Here is a 16,714-nt window from a genome sequence, read left to right on the forward strand (position 1 = left end):
TTCACAATTTAATAATGCATGCCGAAAAATGCGCGGTACTTCTAGCACTACTAATGGTCAAAAGTGATTCGAAGCGCAACGCTTGTTGGTAAAACAACTTAATTAAAGCAAGTCCACCCTTACTTTTCACTTAACTCTTATACATAGAAAATGAGACTCAATTTTTTTACTGCGAATTTATAAGTCGTTTTCTTTCACTCATATATAACTCAGACTGAGGGTGCTGTAGTGCAGCTCAACACTACATGGTGTAATGCGACTAATCTGGCCGTTCATTTATGCAATTGATGGCTTAGATTTTTAATCCGAGTAACAAACAATTCAAATCTATATGAGATTGAAATAAATCCGAGCCTCCCGTGCTAAAATGGACGGCTGGATCGGCCGCACTACATTGTAGTGCATGAGGTACACTACAACACTCTCAAATCCCATATAACTATATGGTTTAGTTCATTAACCTGAATAATGAATATTAAAATAAAAATAGATTATTGAATTCATTTCATTTCTGTCAAAAGGGAATTAATATTCCTTTTTAGATGGTCTACAGGTTGCTGCTCAATCAACTAGTTATGAAATACCATTTACTTTATGTGTCTTATCATTATCTCTACGTGTAATTCGCTGAAAGATAATTGGTTCCAAAATGATTTTGCCGATCTTAGAAAAGCTTGGTCAACATGATGGGAGGCAAATGTTGTTGCACCGTGGGATATAACTATTCCACTTCGTCGATGGAAATAAGTTGACTTGGCTGATATGTCAGATTTGGCATCAATTAAATTAGCAACGAAATTTAAATATTCTGTGTCACTGTGATTGTTGGAATTTTGTTTTGCCAAGAAAAATCGTTTGCGATTGGCACCGGAAATGGCCACCGAAGACGGCGCCGGCTGGAAGTTGGTAGCTGGCAAACAGGTGGTGGCCGGACGTGAGAGTGATGGACGAGTGTTTCCCAAGTAGTAAAGGCAATTTCGAAATTCTGTCTCCTTTTTAAATCGATTGAACTTTTGACATTCGATCAAAAACAGATGCATGGACTAAATGGAGTTAAAATGACATCCATATTCAGGATCAATGGCCAAAGCTCCCCAAAAAACTTAAACATAACCAAAACACCCGTCATAAATGAAAACTATAAGTCTTTTATTTGTCACAGGATTAAAAAAAACTTCTTTTATCGTAGCTTTATCCCACCAACCACAACGAATATCGAACTCCCGATTACAAATTGAATTTGAACCCACAACTTCACACTACACAACAGTTAGGCCGATTGCCGTGGTTGCTAATGTAAATTTTTGCCCTAATTTCTCTCCAAACAATGTTTCACTAACTCTTCCACCAACTCATCTATCCCTTCGTCTGCTCTCAATCTTATATTCTCACTAAATTCTCTCGATTTGACTCTTATACCCTCCCCATTTTTCTCCACCACCACCTTCCTTATAGCTTTTGCAATCTCATATCTATTGAGCCTCCCATCCTCTTCTCTCTCCACCTCCACGGCCACACCCACCTCCTCCACCACCCTAGCATTCGATGGCTGGTCCAAATGCATGGGCATGGCTATAACTGGTACACCGAATTTCAAGCTTTCCAGGATAGAATTCCAACCGCAATGGCTAACAAACCCGCCGGTGCTTGAGTGGGCCAGGATTTGGGCCTGTGGGGCCCACCCCTCCACGACCATCCCTCTCTCCCCGACCCTGTCAAGAAAACCCTCGGGCAGTGCCTCTTCAATCTTAGTTTTCTCTCCCACCGGAAACCTAACGACCCATATGAAATTTACTGCGCTAATCTCTAACCCGTGAGCCACCTCTTCTACTTCCTCTTTGGATAGAAAATACTCGCTTCCAAAGGAAACAAAAACCGTGGAGGAATCACTTTTCTTGTCAAGCCAGTTCATGGCCTCTGTTTCCTCTGTTCCATTAACGATTTCTTGAACCAGTGGACCAACAGGGACAATCTTCTTTTCAGTCAGAATCGAGAGATAATCGAAGTATTTCCCCTCCAATTCTCTAAAAGTATTGAACAAAATAATTTTGAATGATTTTTCAAAGGCCTCAAGGGGACGACTCTTTTGACTCGCTTCGCGAGAAACCTGGTCGAACAGTCGGCGGAATTGGGCACCGTGGAATCCTCTGAGCTGAATTCCCGGAAATGGGAATTCGATTCCCGGCATTTTGAACCTGTGAAGGACGAAGGAGACGAAGGCTGCGCTGGAGGTTATGAATTCCACCGCCGGGATGCTGTATTCGGCGGCGATGGTGGGGGCCCAGGGCTGGTTGAAGTCGTACATGACTAGATGAGGGGACAAGCTCTTGATGAGGGTGGAGAACTGTGGGATTACGTTTTCGAAGGCGGATTTGAGTGCGGGCATGAGGTGGGGCGGGAGGCCGTTGGTGGTGTGGCGGTGGGGAGGGAGGTCAGGGGAAGAAGGGAGGTGGAGCTCTACTAGCTTGATGGATAGGGATTGCTCTTGTGTGATTCTCTTTTGTATGGAAGTGAGATTGATGGGCGTGGAGCATAAGTAGATAGTGAAGTTTCTAGTTGCAAGTTTTTTGGCTAGCTCTAGAAAGGGAGAAATGTGACCGTGCGCTAACCATGGTAGCATTACTACTCTCATGATGTTGCTCTGTTCTGTATCCATAATAACCTCTCTCTCTCTCTCCTTGGGTAGGGTTTCATAAATATAGGTTCATGAGTATTTAACATTGGGATGGAAACTAGAGAGGCCCATAGGATTTGTTTATGTAAGTTATATTATTATTATTATTAACATATTTGTGTGGAGGGGGAGAAGGATATTGTGTCGTCATTGCTTTGCTGTTTCTAGTATTTATTTTATTGCGTGTTATCTTTTGTGACTTGCGCAACGGGCAATAGAATGAGAAATTTTTCGGTGCCGGGTGGGTACCGTGTTGTCCTAGCAGTCCAACTGAACCGTTCAAAAATGTGTAGTTGGACAGTTCAAAAATGTGTTGGACGGCCTAGATTGAAACACTCTTTCTCCTCTTTCTCTTTTTTCTCTCTTCAAATACGAGTCGTTCAAAATTGAAATAAACGGTTCGGATGCATCGAACAGGCACCACGTAGTACCCACCCGACGCTAAAAAATTTCTGGGAGACTTGGGCAATGGACAATAGAGAGAGATGAAGAAGTCAGTCACAGGGAATTGCACGTGGGGTCATGTGACAAGGTTGACATTGGAGAGCGATGAAGGGGATGTTTGGTAGACCAATTTTCCCATTTTCAGTTTCTCCTTTTCCCATTTTGGCTTTTTGGCCGAGAAACTCAAAACTCATACTATGAGAATGAGTTCTCTGATTTGAAGAATGGAGAAGAGAAGTGAAAAAGAAGGAAAGATGAGTTTTTCCCATTCTCGTTCAGTATTCACAGCAAAAGACCATCATGCCCTCTCCTTTTGTCAAAAGTCCCTAAAAACCCCTATGTGAATGTTATCCTCTGACCTGGATACTCATCTTCCACCACACATAAGGGTCATCGTTTAGACCGAAGGCCCGCGATCCGCCCGCCTTGAGCCCGTAAAACGGGCGAGCTAGCCCGGCCTGTAGTTTGTAATGGGCGGCTCGGGCCTATGAATTTTTACTCGGCCCGCCCGTAGGCCCGGTCCGTGAGCCCGCCAGTGGTACCCGCCCAAAAGCCTGCCAACGGGCCTGCCTATTAGCCCAAAATCCCACAAAATCCTTTCTTTTTCCCTTGGTTTAGTTTTGTCCAAGGAAATTTAAGCCCGCCCGTTGGCCCGCCGGCCCGACAATTGGGTTAGCCCGTGGGCCAGACTTGGGCTTCAATTTATGGTAGGTAGCTCAGCCCGTCAAAAAGAAAAAGCCCGGTCGACCCGACCCATGGGCGGACTTAGGCAGCGACTTGGCGGGCTGAGCTAGGCCGGGCCGACCCGATGATGACCCTTAACCACACAAGAACAAAGAGGAGGGACAAACAACTGGGGAAGGAGAAGCTGATCTAAACAACGTCACCTCGTCATTTGTAAATGTCGTCTGAAATTCTTCACCTCCTTGCCTCTAATTTTTCCTCTGTTCAACTCGAAATTAGAAACTCGGATTAGCCAAAATCTGGGTTTCGCTGACATTGGAGTTTTGTGTATTGGGTTTTGATGATTTCTGAAAAAAATAGTGAAACTCCAAACTTGAAATGCCCAGGAGCTGGACCAGGGACTTGAAAGCACAATTTCGTATAAAGCTATATGTTCGTAATGAACAAAAATGGACCTGGAGTTCTGGAAGCTTCCACAAAGTAGAACAAAAAATACTTTAAACTATAAAAACAAAAATAAAAATTATTTGGGACTTCTAATTAATGAAGAACAAAGCAATTTCAAAATAAAACTTAAAAAAAATTAATTAAAGTAGTATTTATACCCATTACACACCGTTATTAATAACCAGGGGCAACATAGTAAAAAATCCAACTCATAATTCATTTTCATTCTATATTTCCAAACACTACTCCTGTTGTAAAATACATTATGTACATATCATCCAAATACTCTACTAAATACAAAACACATTCAGACCATAATCTAAAAAGCCAAGAAGACAAAAAGTTAAAAATGAAAAGCCAAAAAGTAGGCTCCCAAACACCCCTAAAGTCACCAATCCAAGATGATAGCTAAGTGTATTGGAGTATGTCCAAGTAGTCCAAGTAGTGATTCACCAATTTCGATAGCGCTATAACAAAAATTGAAAGAATCAGTGAACTGGTCGAACCAAATTGAACCGTGCGTTTGGGTCCAGATTCGTGAAATAATAGTTCGGTCTCAGTTTTAAAACATTTTAGATCTATATGTACGGAGAATAAATCCACGTAGTGCTTGAACAGTTTGTTTGATGATTAACCTCACATGCTTCCTTGCCGGAGTCCTATAAACTGCAAAACAAACACGGTGAGCGTACCTTTGACTCTCGTTCTAAGTTAGTATCTCGTATACTGAAAACTTTAATATGACTATGTGGAGTGTATTGAAGGGATGATTATTCTTCTCCAATTGCTAAATATTTTTCTTGGCAGCTTAAAATAAAATGTAGTGATTTTCACTTTTTTTTTTATTTGTTTTAAAAACTAGATAAAGGGCTACGTGTACGTATGTCATGCCCATTGATTGGAAATTGGTGCAAATAAGTTTGGGTTACTTGGTAGTTGAGTAGAGTCATATTTAGCAGAAAACCTTGATGAGGAACTAAAGTATAGTAAATCTCTTTTCATGTACATCAGTGCGGCATTGAAGGGTAATGAAACATCAATGGAAGCATGACTCCAAGTACAATGGCGGATGCTATGAAGAAACAATAATGAAAGGTTTTTATTTTATTTTATATTACAACTCATGGTATGGATGTAAACATACCTGGAAGAAGTTGAAAATAGGAGAGCTAGCAGTGTCACCAAGGAAAGAAGGGTCATCTTCCTCAACCTCCCGACGTCGACTCTCTCTCTCTCTCTCTCTCTCTCTCTCTCTCTCAGCAATGCAGCATCTAAAAGGCAGCGTGACAGCATTGCCAAAACACTCCTCCTCGTGAAAAATCCGAGGGCCCGAAGACGCATCCGAAACCATGGATAAGTCCTCTTCCTGTTCTTCTTCATCCTCTGACACACTATGTTTCTCTGTTTTCCTTCTTTTTGAAGGGCACGGAGAGAGGAAGGAGTGTTCCGGGTATAGACTTCAACCAGATTCACAACCACTACTACATTTTGAATACAACATATATATCATCCATTTAAGTATTTTTTAGAGTTTGTAATCTGGAAATGAAGAGGCCTCTTTTGTAAGCCCTGGTTTTAAGAACAGGGGAGCTGGATTAGAAAGAGGTGGGGTTATAAATGCGCATGCTTATCTTGGGCAGGATATTGTGATCAAAGTGATAGCGCCACAAAAAATTAGCAAAAGACTAAGCGGAAGGAATCACAAGGAAAAAGGAAGAGAATAAGTACCCCCAGCTGCAACAAGTTTCTCTACATGTGCAACTATGTGCTTCCCGGCCCGCAAGTATACTTCTTCAGAGCATTCAGATGAACCTTTATTCGGTTAAGAATAAGTTTAAGTTGATGGTCATCACAAGTCTCCGGCAATATATGTACAACGTAATTGGCAAACTGATCTTTCTTCATCACCTGAATCGAAGGAGAGTACGCACTTTACCCAGTAATGCACAAGTAACATAACAAATCCAATTCATCAGAGAAGACCAAAATGTGGGAGTCTTCTAAGAGTGAAAAAAAGAGAAGATATTATCTATACAAATAAGGAAGTTCATAAAATGCAAATTTAGCGAGGAAAAAAAAGGAAGAAAAGAGGACTGACGACAATTCCCGTAATGCAGCTTATGGAGGGAAAAGTAGGGAAAAAGAAAAACATGGCTATTGTTGAAATACAAAATTTAAAATAAGCGCGACTTTAGTGGTGTTCATGAGCCGTGGGATTCATGGCATATGAGAAGGCCTTTGCGTTACGAGCGTTCAAGAGCTGCGATGTTGAGGATTAATGGTCGTCCTTTAATAGGAGCCATCAAAACTGGAGGTTTTGTCAAGTATTCTTTAATACTTTCCAGAGCATTTTGGCATGACCGATCCCAAACAAAAGGAACATCTTTTCTCATCAATCTTGTAAATGGTTGGCATCTTTCTGATAAGTTTGAGATGAACCTTCTTATATAGACCAATCTTCCTTGATGTCCGTGTAATTCGCGTTGATTACGAGGAGGAGACATCTCCAAGATTGCTTTGATTTTTGTAGGATCAATTTCAATTCCTCGATGTCTGACAATAACTTACCAGATGTTTCTCTAAAAGCATACTTTAAAGGGTTCATTCTGAGCTGATTTTTCCAAAGCCTATCGAAAACTCTTTTCAAATCGTTCAAATGATGTTCCCTTTTCCTGGTTTTAACGACCAAGTTGTCCACATAGCATGCAAGAGTATTGTTGAGCATGTCATTAACTATGACCGTCATGGCTCGTTGGTAAGTGTCACCAGCATTTTTTAACCCAAAAGGCATCACGGTATAACAAAAGATTCCTTTAGAAGTGCGAAAGGCAGTTAACTCCTCATCTTCTGGCGCCATTTTAATTTGATTGTATCCGGAGAACCCATCCATAAAGGACAAAGCACTGAACCCAGTAGTTGCATCTACTAACAGCTCGGTAATTGGGAGCGGGAACTCATCTTTCGGACAGGCATCGTTTAGATCTCTAAAATCATGCAAACCCAAATTTGTCCATTCTTCTTCTTAATTGGTACAGCATTTGCAAGCCAAGTTGGATATTGGACTTCTTGAATGAAACCAACATTTTTCAGTTTTCAAACTCGGCATCCATTTGAATTCCCTCTTCTGGACGGAAGCAACGCTGAGCTTTTGCTCCTTCACAAACAATTGTGCAGGCATCTTAAAGCATCAACTGTGACATGGTCGCAGTGGATATCTTATTTTTATCGGGGAAAGGCTATTTATAGAGCCTTTGGCGAAGTTCAGCAGCCTATAACTCCAAAGCACAATGAGAAAGTGTTGGAGATGCCGTTGAATATATCAAGAGTGGGATCTTTGAGTGCCTTTCTTGCTCTTTGATTGAGCAGGTATTTATTTTGTTTGACTTCATCCCTCCCTTTTTGTTTAACTGTAACTTGCTTGTTCTGTTACTTTATCATCATTTTTTTTCCCGATAGATTCCTTCTTCCATACAAAGGCCCCATAGTGAGACCAAAAACTTTTGGAACGGCATCTCTAATGGAGAAGGGGACTCGTGTTTTACTCGCTTCGCCAGTATAGGGTTTTATGTGCCATCGGCTTGGTGATATTTCTCTAAGTCCAAAGGGACCCGGCCATGCAAACTTGCTTTTCCCATATCATTTTTTGATAGGTTGGCTAGGAGAGCATTTTCCCGCATTGTACCATAAAAGAAGGCCAGCAAATTCCTGGAAAGTTACCCCTTGCTTGCCAGGTATTCCGGTATTTTTGCTCAATCTCATAATATATCTCAAGCTAGATTGATTTTTAGAGCTGATCAATATGTGCTATATTATCCAAATCCATTGGTGGAAAATAAAGAGTTGCAATGTTTGGATGATGAGACACTTCCAATTGATCAACTTGAGTTTTTGTTAAGCATTTGATCTGCAAGCCTTCCTGTTCGAGTTGGAGGTGACATTTGGATTGAGCCATACCACCCTGGTCGATTTGCACTCCAATTTGGATTTGACCAGGGAGTCCCAGCTAATAAATTTGACTTTAATGTGATTCAAAGAGGATTACAAGGCATTAATTGTTTTGCTACTGCTCAGGCTAACTTTTTCCGTCGCAGTACGATTTTATATTCCGTCTTTGTATCGCAAGGCTTCTTGCACATGGTGGTATTGTTCCAGGTGGGTAAAAAACTCTGCTCCTTACTTTTAGGGCTGTCAATATACCAAGTTCAACAAACTCTTACCAAGAAACAGATAAAGGACAAGAAACCCATTCTCATCATCGAAACCATCAAGGATATCCTAGCAAAAGTAAGAGGACCTGTGAGAATCAGTGATACTGGTTCCACTACTCAAGAACTTAAAGCGAAGGTTGGTAGAACACATCGTCGGAGGGAGAGAAATGAAGTGCGAGCTAAAAGGATCTCTTCAAGTGATAGGGAAGAGTCCTATAAGGATAATGATTATAAGAGAGCTCGCTACAACAAATCTGACAATGACTCAAACAATTCTTATAACTCTGATGTTAGAGTTCCTTTCACTGATATTCCAATTTTGGATGAGAGTTCTTTGATGGAAATGGCGATGGAATCTGGTTCGAAGACTAATGAAAACCAGCCTTGCATAGAAGTGGAGCAGGTAGATTATAACAGTCCCGAATCAGATTCCATAGTGAATCCTTCTTTTGATCATTCTTTGGGGAACACAAAAGTTTTTCTAAAGAAACCAAACTGGTCAACTCCAACGTTAATGAATCGGTATAAAAGATGGCCAATGTCTTTAGTGGCAGTCCAATTCTTCTTCAGGTAAATTCACTCAACTCACCCTTTTCCGACTTTCACACTTTCTCATTTTACCTCAACACTCGGCTCAGGTTGCTCCAGCAGCAAATCCAGATTTCAGCCCAACGTTAACGAATCGGTATAAAGGATGGCCGCGAGCAGAGATAAGCGAAAGACAAAACATTAACTGACTTCGGAGCTAACTTTGCTATATTTAGAATAAGCTGTGAGTCGTTAGGCTTTTCTAGCATTTTGTTATGTTTTTCATGCTTCAAATGTTTTAAGGCTTTTATGTTCAGCTTATGTATTAGAAGTAGTAATTTGCAATAAAGTTGAAAGACGAAAGGTTTCCCCCTTCTAGTTCTCCAATGCAGCTTGACTTGTTCTCAGCTTTCTCGACCTTTGATATGTGCCAAAATGTGTCAACCATGGATCAAATTGAAAGATTGCGACCGAATCTCGAGGTGAGATTTCCTACGTATCATTTTTCAAGGAATCAGGTCAAAATGTAGTTGTCACGCCCTGAATTTTCAACATAATAATAATAGCATTTCCAATAAAAATCCTTCGCAATAGTACATCATAATACCCCAAAATGCTTCCCATAATTTATCCGAGAGAACAATCAAGTTTAAAAGTTTCTTTTTTTTGGGAGTTCTAAAGCTGCTAGGAACTTGATTTATTGTTTATTTGGAGTTGTTTTGCTGTCAAGATGTCAGAGTATAAAAAAACAGGCTTCCGCTAGTGGAAAGGATGAGTTGAGTCGTGTTGGGACTATGGATAACTATTCTCTAGATATTTACCACATTAAGTTGGATAGTACCGACTATTTGATTTTGTCTCGTACTTTTACTTTGGCGATTGAGGCCAAAGGAATATCAGAGTTCATTAAGGGCCCTATTACTCCCCTTATTGAGGCGGTTGAACTCAAAAAGTTTAAATCTCAGAAATCATTAGTCATGACCTGGTTGTTTGACTCTATGAGAGCTAACATTCGCCATACTTTCCTACTTCTTGATACTCCATATCAGATTTGGAATACTGCAGCCCAAACGTATTCTCAGCAAGGTAATAATGCACAGTGTTTTGAGTTGAGGAAGAGACTTCATACATTGGAACAAAATCATCGATCCGTAGTTGTGTACTTTGCTGACTTGAGTAAAGCATGGCAGGAATTTGATTATTATCAGGGGTTTCAAGTTATTTGTGCCGTTGATGCTGTTAATTGGCTAAAGAGGATAGAGAAAGAGCGTGTTTAGGACTTTCTTACTAGTCTTGATGTGGAATATGATCCGATTCGAATGCAAGTGTTGAATTGTGTTCCGTTTTCGTTTTTGGGAGAGGCCTACGCCATTGTTCAGCAGGAGGAGAGTCGGAGGGGTGCTATGGTGCATACTCCTACTTCTGATCATTCTGCCTTGGTTGACATTCCTCAGGGTCAGTTTGGTTCTAGAGGTGGGCTTGTTCCACAGAGTGGTAAGTCACAATTTGGTGCTAGCAGTTGGCCTATTGATCTTGAGTCACTTCAGTATGATTATTTCCACAACACCAGCCATACCAGGGATTTCTGTTGAAAGTTACATGGCCATCCCTCTCGTGGGCGAGGGGGTGGACGCGGTCGTGGTTTTATGCATTCTCAAGCCCAGACTCGTGTTTCAGAGTCTACAGTTGCTACCTTGCCTGATTCTGGGTTCAATACTGGAGTTCATGCACCTTCTGATCATGTTAGTGGATTTTCTTAGGGAGAGATGCAAGCTCTTAGGCACCTAATGGCTCAGGCTGATTCTCCATCTATTATAGCTCCCACTTCCACAGTAGGTTTCACTTCATCCTATTTTGCTCACACAGGTATTCCGACTACTGCATTTACTGTCTCTTCTGTTATTCCTTGGATTATAAATTCTAGTGCTTCAGATCATATGACTGATTGTTCCTTTGTATTTGATTCTTACTCTACTTGTTCTGGTAAGGATAATGTCATAATAGCAGATGGATCATTCTTTGCTATTTTAGGGAAAGGTTCCGTTCATTTTTCCTCTATTTCCCTCTCTTCAATTCTATATATTCCAAACTTTGCCACTAACCTTTTGTCCGTTAATAGTCTTACTTGTTCTACAAATTATTCAGTGACATTTTTTCCTACTCATTGTGTTTTTCAAGAACTGGACACGGGCAAAGTGTTTGGCAGTGGTAAAGCATAGGATGACCCATATTTTTTGGAGTCTGCACATCGTTCACCAGTGTCATGTGATCTTGCTCTGCAACCAGATACGAGTTCAACTCTTCCTATGTTACATCAGTGGCACCGTAGATTAGGTTATCCCTCTGTTGAGATTTTAGATAAACTTTTCCCTAATTTAATTAAGCATTGTTCTAGGAGTCACTCTATGGGCTAAATCAAGTAAGTATTGGTCCCCCCAAACCGCATCGTTCACTGCTAATCCCTTCCCGAATTGGGGGAGCACAATATCTGTGCTGTGCACCCATCTTGGTCGTCCGTTTGGTCATCCGACGATTCAGGTTTCATCTCGACAATAGATGATCTGGACTGTCGGATGGCCGAACGGACGACCCAAACAGCTGGGCCCCTGGGTTCGCAGCCCACAGCCTGATTGAATAATTTCTTCCCTAATTAGCTTTTCTATCCTTTTCTCTCTCTCTCTCTCTCTCTCACACACAGCTGTTAATTTCAATTGTACTGACTTCTTGTGACCACTTCGATGCAAAAACTCTAACATAAATCTCTTATACCTACAAATTTTTTTAAGTGAGGGAGAAATAGCCCTATAGCCAGGTCACTAAATGGACCCGACTGCGTAATCCAAACTTCAAGTATGGCCACTCCAATGACGATCCCCACTAACTTCAGGATACTCACCAGAAGGGTTTTTTTTTTTGTCAAACCGAAAGGAGATTTTATTAATACAACATAGAAGATGAGCCAGAGGCTCTAACATCATCAAGGGCTAGGGCCAAGAGTCATTGGGGAAAATCACCCCTCCAGCTCATCGACCCATTACTCGATAAGGATTTCCTATCCATAAAGTATGCTACCCTATTACAACCACGTTTCACATGAGGAAAGAGACATGAGGAAAAATTCATAGCAATCTGGAGACAATCTAAAATAATGGTATGACAGTCAACGAAGGCAAGAGCCGTTAAGAGATTGAACAATCTGAAGTGCATCCCCAGCCCCTCCGCGATAATCCAAGAATAACCCCAATGCAAAGCAGTAGTAAGAGCGAACCGGAATCCCAAAGCTTCAATGACACGAGGAGAGAGAGGACCCTTAAATGTTTCCATTGGTGCTCCCACCAATATTGCATCTCTATTCAAGCCACGAAACCCACACTACCATTTCCATCCTGAGTGTTTAGTGCACTATCAACTAGGGCTGTCAACGAGTCAGATTTGTTCGGGGTCGGGTCGGGTTGGACCCAACCCGACCTTTTGTCGGATTTGGAAATATGCACCCGAGCCCGACCGAACCACTGGTCAAGCTCTGATCGAAATGTTTTCAGGTTCGGTTGGGTCGTCAGACTGGAAAAAAAAAAGAAGAAAAACTTCATATAGAAATCAGATGACCCGAAAAAAAAAAAGAATTCATACAGAAATCAGGAGAGAGAGAGATCAAGGAACCCATATACATACAGATCGAGGATAACATCAATTTCTATTTCAAAACATAAATACTATATATTCTAATGATCAAGAACACCAAACTTCAAAAATTGCAGGTTGAACAAGTGCACTCCGAGAACACCATCGTCGTCTATAGAGCACCGTCTTCATCGTCGTAAATCAAAGAAAACCATAACGGTGGACGAATCCCAAGAATCCATGATCGAGTGAATTTTAAAGCGAATGGAGGAATCTTTGTGTGAGAGTTTGGAAACCCTAGGTTTCAGTCAAGGTGGAGATTGAAAGTGTGGGAATTGATTGGGGTTGGGGGTGGGTGTTTCCGTATGGATGGATGGAGACACAGAGAGAGAGAGAGGTGGGTGTTTTCATATGGAGCAAGAGACAGAGAGAGATGCGGCGGAAGTGCAGAACTGGAAAGGGAAGACAGGGTCATAGGGGTTTTTTTTTGGGTTATATAGTACTAAGTCGGTCGGATCGGGTCAAATGGAAAAAAATCCCTGCATCCGACACACACAATTTTTCTCAAATCTAGACCCGAATCCGACCGATACACCCGATCGGAACCGTCCGTTACCTTTGTTTTCGGTCGGGTCGGGTACGTGGACAGCCCTACCATCAACATTTAACTTTTGTGGTGTTCCACTAAGACTTTTAGAAAAAATTTGGTTTTGTCCTTATTTGATTTTTCGGGTTTGTTCGTTTTACGCCAATTTTTTTTGACTTTTTGATTCAATGAGATGAATCGAAAAAGTAAAAAAAAAATTACTTTTACCCAAATATTTTGAACAATGACCACTTTTAAGTAAAAAAAGTCGATTTTTTTTATACTTAAAAGTGGTCCTTGATCAAAATAACTTAAAAGTGGTCCTTGATCAAAATATTTGGGTAAAAGTAAAAAAATTTACTTTTCCAATTCGTCTCAACATCAAAAAGTCAAAAAAATTTGATGCAAAACAAACAAATACGAAAAAAATTTAAATAAGGACAAAATCAAAAAAGTGAAAAAAAATTGTTAGTGGAACGGAGTCTTTATGTAACCTTCAAGTGGAGACTACCAGATTTGGGTACAAGGAGAAGAGAAGGGAGGAACCCTGTGTTCCAATAAATCACACGCCACCTTGAATTCTTTCCACGCCAACAAAGCTTTCTCATAAACTGATAATGGTTCCCATTGCTGGCCCTTAAACAAATTCTGGTTTCTGTTTTTCCAAATCGACCAGCAAATCAAAGACGCAATATATAGTTTTCCCATCCCGGCTATTCACCTCAGAAATCTTCCCTTGTGGTAACGACATCCACCATTGCCGAAAACTCAAATGTTTCGAACCTGAAAAAACATTTAGGGGGCCAAGTTTCCACACCTCCCTTGCCTTTTTGCAACAGAAAAAAAACATGTTCGACTGTTTCAGGTTCTTTGCAACAGTGAAAACAAAATGGATCCCAAATAACTTGTCTACAATGAAGGTTTGCAACCACAGATAATTCATTATGAGAGCATTTCCAAATGAAATGACGTACCATATTCGGGATCTGAAGCTTCCAAATGGCCTTCCAATTCATTCAATCCAGTCCTCCCGAACTCAGTTCCCCTTTGCAGTGGATTTCTTAGGAAATAGAAGGGATTTTGCTACACGGTATGCTGACGGGACCGTAAATTTGCCATCATCAGTGTAATCAATGGCGCCGCTACATTCAACAATATGGGGTCGCCTGACCCCATGGCGGGGAAAAAAAATCCCCTGCTATTGGAGTATAATTTTGGAGTAGATAGGATTTTTTTTTTTTGATCCGCGAGTAGATAGGAAATGACCCCATCAAAATATAGCTTGACACCATTGCAGGATGCAAAACACTTGATAATTATCCCATTATGAAACCAACCACCAATTTTCTGCCTTCTCTTTCTTGGACGGGGTGGAATGTTGCACTACACCTTTGTAGTACACTCATGCACTACATTCTTATAGTATTGCATTGACTTAAGCAACATTCATTGACTATAAATTTGAGCCATGGGTTAGAATGAGTTTTTATGAATTTTTACTTGAATTTGAGTTTAAGTTTTGAAATGGCAAGGGTAGGAGAGGCTCTTACATGAATCATTTAACATTGGTTTGTTTTATTAAGGTAAAAAACATGGATAGAATTTCGAATAGAAACTAGTCTCAATGCAAAATTCATCTTAATTTATTAGTTCTATTCAAGAAATTATGCTAAGAAAAGTCATATCAATTTGAACGACTTTTCTCGACTCTTGAACTAAAAGGAAACATCTCAACTTTCAATTTGTAAATGACCCCATACTTATAAAATCCTGGAGTCGCCACTGAGTGTAATGCCATACTCCTGTGCCTGGAATTCCTTGTTGACTAACTCAGATAGCCAAAATATCTTTGGCATCTACAAGGCCAAAAAGTTCTCTGTGGGGGCCTGAAAACTTCTTGACCCACTTCTCCTTTGTGCCGAACCGTGTGGGTGCTAGCCGAACCTAGAGAAAAGTTTGCCAAACCCGGGGAGGAGTTTGCCAAGCTTGGAGAGGAGTTTGCCAAGCCCGATGAGGGTTTTGCCGAACCCGGAGAAGAGTTAGCCGAGCTTGGAGAGAAGTTTGCCGAACCTGGGGAGGGGTTGGCCGAACTCGGAGAGGAATTTACCAAGCCTGTAGAGGAGTTTGCCGAGCCCGGGGAGGGTTTTGCCGAACCCAGAGAGGGGTTTACCGAGCCTGGTACTTACAAACCGGAGGGGGGTGTACCTCCGGGAATAAGCTCCAACAAGCAAGTTAGTGTATGGAGGAAGAAGTGTATTTGTTCTTAGTAAGAGAGAGAGAAGAAGAAAATTCTCCTATCTGGAGGGATAGTCCACTATTTATAGGCAAGCTTAGAGTACTAAGCAAGTTGGGCATGCGTCTCACGCCCTGTTACACCTGTCGCCCACCTGTCTCGTTCGGGTGATGTCAGACGTCTAGAGATTTGCTCTATCACACTTGTCCTCCACCTATTCTCAGAAGTTTCTAAACCGACTTTTGAATATTTGTTCGATCTTTATGGAACAGAATTCAGCCGAACATACAATAAGTACCGAATGTTAGGGAAATGACCGCCAAACGTTAAGGAATTGACCGCCGAACGTTAGGGAAATAACCGCCGAACATTTGGGAAATGATCGCCAAACGTTGGGAAACTGACCGCCCGTTAGGGAAATGACCAATGAACGTTAGGGACATGACCGGCGAACGTTAGGGAAATGACTGCTGAACGTTAGGGACATCTACCGAACCTGGCGCTTCCTGTAGCTTCAGATGCGAATGGGTCCACAAAGCAAATACTAAATAGGTCCGCGACCCCTCTGGACCTTCCGAACCCTTAATATTTCGACCCGATACATTCTCTCACCAAGCTGTCATTCTATTCGTGTTGTTCCTCATCAATAAGATTAAATACATTTTGTGGTAAAGGGGCTAAATGTCGTCCCATAGGAGGTGTACTTAGGACCTTGAAAGAGAGGGCTCGAGGTATCCACGGGTTCGACCACAGATTTATAGCTTTGCCATCTCCAACCCTCCAACGCCAACCATGCCGAAGTACTTCACGCCTTGCTAAAATACTACGCCAAGCCCACGAGGCTATTCCTGGACATTGAGCCTCCCAAAAAGAAGAACAGGGAAAGTACTTACCCCGAAAAACCTTTTGGAAGAGAGATGGTGGGCATGCGACCAAGCGCCACCCTTGCTTGGCAAGAAATGCTAGATTGAGACCGTGCAGGTCACGGAACCGCATTCCACCCATGGATTTGTTGTCACACAGCTTACCCCAATTGACCCACTGAAGTTTCCTCTCTCCCTTCTTGCTACCCCACCAAAATCTGCTCATGGATTTACATAATTGACAGCAAAGTCCTTTCGGTGGGAGGAAACACTGCACAACATAGTTGGGCATGGTCATTATCACTGATTTGAGAAGAAGTTCCCTGCCCGCATTATTTAGCTTTGCTTCCGACTAGCCCTTCAACTTCATGTCCATGCCATCCATGACATATGAGAATACAGCCCTCTTTGATTTTCCAATTATTG

At 41.5% G+C, this 16,714-nt stretch overlaps 2 protein-coding genes across 2 annotated transcripts; both read right to left on the bottom strand.

Moving 5' to 3' along the window:
• Positions 1-1,134: 1,134 nt before the first annotated feature.
• LOC131318943 (UDP-glucosyltransferase 29-like) lies at positions 1,135-2,697 on the bottom strand. The gene has a single exon (XM_058348999.1). The coding sequence runs from the start codon at positions 2,654-2,656 to the stop codon at positions 1,310-1,312; it is 1,347 nt and encodes a 448-aa protein (XP_058204982.1). The 5' UTR covers positions 2,657-2,697; the 3' UTR covers positions 1,135-1,309.
• Positions 2,698-16,049: 13,352 nt separating this feature from the next.
• On the bottom strand, positions 16,050-16,586 carry LOC131321122 (uncharacterized mitochondrial protein AtMg00310-like). Its single transcript, XM_058352131.1, has one exon. It carries the CDS (start codon positions 16,584-16,586, stop codon positions 16,050-16,052), a length of 537 nt encoding a protein of 178 aa, XP_058208114.1.
• Between the last annotated feature and the right edge of the window lie 128 nt (positions 16,587-16,714).

This window comes from Rhododendron vialii, chromosome 3a, assembly GCF_030253575.1.
Source record: "Rhododendron vialii isolate Sample 1 chromosome 3a, ASM3025357v1".
Classification (NCBI taxonomy): Eukaryota; Viridiplantae; Streptophyta; class Magnoliopsida; order Ericales; family Ericaceae; genus Rhododendron; species Rhododendron vialii.

Coding starts and splice junctions, on each gene's coding strand:
- LOC131318943 (XM_058348999.1), bottom strand. CDS start 2,656: ATGGATACAGAACAGAGCAACATCATGAGAGTAGTAATGCTACCATGG.
- LOC131321122 (XM_058352131.1), bottom strand. CDS start 16,586: ATGACCATGCCCAACTATGTTGTGCAGTGTTTCCTCCCACCGAAAGGA.